We start from the raw sequence: 6,000 nt of genomic DNA, 5'->3' as shown, positions 1-6,000 counted from the left end.
CCAATTTTGTTGGTAGTTTAGCTTAGTGACGCAATGCGTTCCAATGAGTTCCTCTGTGCTGCGTGCTCAGGATGATGCCCTTTGTATGGCAATGTCACTGTATATTTGAATGTCAGTCTTAGCTTAATGTTGATTATGTTTTCATTTGACATTTGTATTGGCTGTGATGTGAGAACTAGGGATTAAGTTTGTAGAAGTTTCACATGAGTTGTGTGTGTGCACGCAACTCATGTTTGGAGAATCTGAGACCAGAAAGATCCAGCAGTTATATTCTTCTTAAACCCCCTCTTTAGCAAAGTCTTAAATCAGTCTGTAAATGATCTGAGTGACAGGTGTTTACATCTTGTCCCCACAACATGTATGAGAGCAGAGTATAGAAAAGAGGAAAGGAAGGAGAGGATGTATTGGAGAGGAGGAATGAGGGGAGTACAATAGTCGCCTGTCTAGAAACGTCCCATCAGCCATTCCACAGGACGTCCCCTTGTCTTCAAAAGAGATTAGCTTTGTCCCAGTGCTGACCATGTTTTAGATTTATCAATAAACGTGTCATCATCACGTGTGGAGAAATGCCCTCACACCCGCTGATCACACAGCTTTTTTCCTTTTGCAGACCAATAGGAAAATTGCAAGTACAGTGACTTAATAATAATAATAATAATAATACATTTTATTTAAAGACGCCTTTCATGGCACTCAAGGACGCCGCACAGGGAATTCATAAATTAAGAACAGCAAAACAAATACTATACAACAGCAAAACAAATACTATACAACAGCAAAACAAATACTATACAACAGCAAACAAATACTAATCAAGCATTTATCTGATATGACTAAGAAAATGAAATATCAAACCTTCACTTCTCCCACAAGTGGGGACGAATGAAAGGTGTTCACACATGTGTTGTTCAGGTCAACGACTTGTCACTTAGCCAGTGTAAACACAATAAATCTGGGTGCCTGGCAGCATGGTATCAAAGTGAATGGGACATTGGGGGAGAAAAATCTGATAACATTCTTTGGGGAAAAAGGGAAAGGGATTTTCTTTTTTAGTTTATTAGATACAATTGTTGGCAGCCAAGACTGACTTGTGTTTAGTAGTGGTTGTTCAACTGCTCTAGGCATAGCAATTAATAGTGGCTTGTGAACTTTTCACTTTACCCTTCAAAAACAAGGTTGGCTCACGCTACTCTGGTGCCTTCAAAGCAGTGGGGCAGACAAGGCAGAAACAGATGATGGCTGTTGGCCGTCTGAGGGGTCAGGAGTGAGGAAGTCAAAGGTCAGGTTCTAGCTGACACATTGCTAATGAGTCCATTCATTAAGCATCGAGTATTCCACAGCTGTGTTAATCATGTTATGACCTTATGTTGTTGTTCAGATGTCTAAAAGGCTGGAAGTATGTTCCTGTAAGTATGGTCCTCCTCACGATTTTGCTTTCTCTGAGTTAAAAGGAGCCATATAAGGTACAGAATAAAGCCTTTGATGTTTGAGTGGATGTAAGTGTGCTCAGGCGTGTGATACCACAATTATTATACACTTTACAAAGCTTTGCAGTATTTCAGTCCAACACCGTGATTGAATATGTTTCACATCATAGTGGTTCAACTACAATTGTTTATTGTTTTCTTACTTTAATATTGTTGTGTTGGGGTATTGTTTATGTTTTAAGTTGTTTTTTTCGTGAGTGCACTTTTGAAACAGCATATGGCTGTGTCATTAACCTTATTTAATAGGCCTCCATTCTGTAAACATGGGACAAAGCTTCTGACGAATGTGAATGCTTGCTGCTGGACAATTGGCCTACCTCATTTTATTTGAATGCAGACTGTGATAGTTTTCAAATATGTCTTTGTTTAACGCATTATCATGAACGGGTTTGTTTGATATTGTAAGCGCACGGATGATATTCAAAAACTAGGAAACCTCCGACTGGTCACGTGACTTTGACTACAGAGCTCCATGCTACAGAGTGGCAGTTGTTTGCTGTTTAAGCCGCTACAGAGCTTTGTGCCGCCGGCTACTGTGCTCCGCATTGTGCGGTAGGTCAGCGGTAGTTGGTGGTTCAGTCACACCAGAATAGGTGACGGCCATTTTGGGGGAAATTAAGCGAGCGTTATGCGGCAACGAAAGTTAAGTTTAGGCACCAAAACATGTTTTGTATTAAAACACTCCCAAGGAACACCTATTTCCTGGGTGAAAGTCTTTTGTTTTCCCTGGGAAGGGAACTGTGCACCCTTGCTTTTAAAGGAGAATTCCGGTCAATTTTAACATGAAGCTCTATTGTTTGAAAATTTGGAGTGCTGTCATTAGAGAAACAAATGAAAACAATCGGTGCTGCCTACACCGTGTTATCCTCCTGCTAGCGTTAGCACCCAACAGGCTTAAACAGGGCAAGTTTTAAACGGCCCTCCCTACATTGCCGTGGCAGTCAATGTGGTGCACACAGGAAAGAAAACATGTAAATCAAACAATACAGCAATGTAATACCCCAAGTAACCCCCTAAGTAAAAATATTTAGTAAAGACAAGTATGTTTATCATTACCCAATGTCATTATACTCATATCAAAGAAAAATTATTTCTTCTGCAGGCAGAATGTCCTGCATTAATCTATTATATTATAAAATGAGTGGCTCAAATCAAGCAATCTGATTGCTTCATAAGAGAAGAACTAAATATCCCGGCTATAACATCTATTTCCTTTACACAATAAATATCACTCCCATGATCCATTGTTTATAAAAAATATTGGAACTTTACAGGTACCTTAGAATTGTACTTAACATTAATATTTGAGTAAATACACTTTGTCAGTTTCCATCACAGCCACAAAAGCAATGATGTTTATTTGCCACTTTCTCTGTATCTCTGTCACCCTGCAGTCATCAGGCACCACTGTCATGGTGGACATAGCAGTGATGGGAGAAGCCCACGGACTAATCACAGACCTGCTGGCTGACCCCTCACTGCCCCCTAACACCTGCACCTCACTGCGGGCCGTCAGCAACCTGCTAACCACCCAGCTCACCTTCCAGCCGCTGCACAGACCACGCCCTACTCCCCTGCTTAACCCCAGCGATGCCTACACCTTCTCCGACTCAGAGGAGGGACCTGAGAAAGGAGAGAAAACGTCCATCCATAAGGTACTGTAAGCGCATACATGAAGTGTCCGGATGTACACTTTACTGTTAAGATTAGGTAGTCAAGATGAAAGTGAGGATATTTCTCCCAATATCAAAAGTTAGAACTGTTAATCAAAAGTAGTCAGAAAACTTTTTTTTTTTGTGGAAATGGTTAAAATAATCCTTAGATGGAAATGCAACCCACTTTATTAGGGCCAAATGATTTATACACCACACAGCGCTCCACACACATGTTAATCTTTTAGTCCATGTTTTAGCTAATGAGTGCTTCCTGCTCTAAGAGATTTTAGCATCAAATGAAGGAGTGTATTTTCTTAGAGTTGAGTGAAGAAAAATAGAACACGTCTACTGCTCCGAGCACTGTTCTCCCTTTCATAGCCACAGCTGTGTCAACATGACAGATGTGCAGAGCCAGACAGTGTGTGTGTGTGTGTGTGTGTGTGTGTGTACCCACCACAATTATGGATCCAGTTATTAATCTGAGGAAGATACCTGTCCTGGCTGTCTTGGAAGCTGGCGTGTGGTCGATGGCTGCCATGCCATCAAGCCAATTTTTTTTTTTTTTACATTGTCTGAACTTTGTAAAGTAGTTAAAAAAAATACGGCTGTTGAGGGGCCAGTGAGGCTGCACTCATTAAGACTATGCTTCCCAGAGATAACGTGCCCGGTTCTTTCTGCCCGGGAGGTTAATAGCAGGAGGAGTGAAGGTGGTTAGTGCGGGAGTGGAAAGCCCTGCACTTTTTTGCCTCCTGGCTAACAGTTTAAAGTCCATTGTGGTGCATACTGATGCCTTTCAAGCATTTTTCCAAAGGCCATTTTCTGCCCAACGCAGGGCACGATCTCTGTGCTGTAAATAAGCCATTACATTAAAAGCACATAGCCTACTGTACAAAAATAAAAAAACATGAATGACAAATCACACAACTAATTATAAAAAATTACACCGATCTCACTTTTCTCAGCTAAACAGTTACAGTGATGAGTCTCGTTATAGACTTAGGACAACAGTGACAGCAGCAGGGATTAGCTGTATTTTTACTTTTCTTTTGTTAGGATAACCTGGTTTTTGCCATGCTGCTGCCAATAGTGATGTGTGTGTTTTTCTGTTGTGTACATTTCTGCTTTTGATGCGTGTCTGCAGGAATTTCATTAGAATCAAAGTCTGGTGCTGCAAAAACATTCCATAGCATCATAACTCCACTTTTAAAATCCAGAGTTAAACAAACAATGTAATGCAATTGTAGTATACACTATACAAAACACATTAGTAATACCTTCTTCTAATCCTAGCACCATCATACAAAGCATGTTTGGGGAGCAGATCCAGAGAACATGTCTGTGGATGTGCGTATATGTTATTTTGTGTGCATAAATGTGTCAGTGTGTGTACATATAGTACGCTCTGATTGCTCTTTTGTAGGTGTGTGTGTGCTTGCACTCAATGTATGATGCCTTGCTGTGAATGGGCTCATTCAGGATTCTGAAGCAATCTTTACTAGGTCACCCTGCAGAAGACTGAGAGAGAGAGAGTCTGCCATGTTTAGCGCTGCTGTCCCAAGCTGCTGCATGGCACTGAACAGATGGAGGCATCAAAAGGGCACAGATCACTGGGAATCCCAGAGAAAAGAAAGAAAAGAAATAAAGAAAGATCAAAAAGAAGGCAGATAAAGGAAGAGACTGAGAGAACGAGACAAAAGAGACTTACAGAGAGAATGAGAAGCAGAGAGGCTGTATGTGTGCAATGTAATGCTGATGTATCTAATAATGTACCATGTGCGGCATCGTTGGCCCGGCTGCCTGTCAATAGTCTACAGTCAGTGATAACTGTGTTGATTCTCTTTGGATGCAATGAAGGAATAATGAATGTGCCTCAAATCCTGAAAGATTATCCAGGTTATATCAACAGCTCAATTTGTTTCATCCTGGTCACAGTCAGGAAAAAAACTGTCTTGTCTAGATGATCAATTTGACAGTAGACAGAGTGCATAAGCATTAACCTTATCTCACAGGCTTTTAGAGCCAACATAATTTTAGCCATGTTTTTTTATTCCTGTAGTTAGGTTTGGGTGAGGATTTGATAATTTATAAAAACAAGTAATAAGAAGGGTTAAATGTAATAAGTATTTTTAAATGTGTGTGTGTATTTGTGTGTGTGTGTGTATTTTCCTGTGTGAGCAGCGTCTGAGGCGGAGTCTCCACCCCGGTCTTTTGAGGAGGATCTCTTCCACGTGGACCACCACCACCTCCGCCACAGGCCTGCCCAGCATCGAGCCCGGGCCCGTCAGAAGGGACCGCAGCGCCAGCATCAAGCCCTACCATGAAGCGCTCACCTGCAGGTACCTAACTCCTGGCAAGAGCTACAGCTGAATTACATTGTTTTTCTCAGCATACACCTCTCCTATCCTCAGAAACGAAAGATTTAAGAAAGATTTAGCAAACATAGCCCTGTTTTTTTTTTACATTATTCATTAATCAAAAGCCCTAGAATTTTGTTTGATATACTAATTAGGTTCTACTGTGCAACATTGTACTATAGGTATACACAACTATGGTACAAATGCTTTAAGGAGGACTTCTACAATGGCTACCACAGTATGACAAATGTCTCTGAAGGTTTAGAGGTTTATTACCAGCAGTGTGGCTGTAGTTATACCAAAGACAGCGTGAGTGAACAGTAATGGCGCAGCAGTTCGGAAGAGGATGAGTGTGCTAAGGGAGCCAGAATGGAAATATGCCCCACAGGAAAACACATTAACCTGAATAACTAAGACACACATCAACTCTCCACACAGTAGTGCTGAAGATAGCATGAGAAAGAGGCTACAAAGAAATAGCATGGCTCAGAAGGAAATCTGTAT

The 6,000-nt window shown here is 41.1% G+C and overlaps 1 protein-coding gene across 4 annotated transcripts in view; it reads left to right on the top strand.

Moving 5' to 3' along the window:
- LOC116694177 (cGMP-inhibited 3',5'-cyclic phosphodiesterase A) overlaps window positions 1-6,000 on the top strand; it is a 68,838-nt gene that overhangs the window by 43,068 nt on the left and 19,770 nt on the right. For all 4 annotated transcript variants that reach the window (XR_004333081.1, XM_032523715.1, XM_032523714.1 and 1 more), the window contains 2 exons: window positions 2,882-3,142; window positions 5,321-5,478. Coding sequence is in view for 3 of the 4 variants with exons in the window: in XM_032523715.1 (XP_032379606.1) it covers window positions 2,882-3,142; window positions 5,321-5,478 (419 nt within the window). In the remaining variant the exon portion in view is untranslated. The remainder of the gene's footprint in view (window positions 1-2,881; window positions 3,143-5,320; window positions 5,479-6,000) is intronic.

This window comes from Etheostoma spectabile, chromosome 8 (genome assembly GCF_008692095.1).
Source record: "Etheostoma spectabile isolate EspeVRDwgs_2016 chromosome 8, UIUC_Espe_1.0, whole genome shotgun sequence".
NCBI classification, from domain to species: Eukaryota; Metazoa; Chordata; class Actinopteri; order Perciformes; family Percidae; genus Etheostoma; species Etheostoma spectabile.
This window is presented reverse-complemented; position numbering and strand designations above follow the sequence as displayed.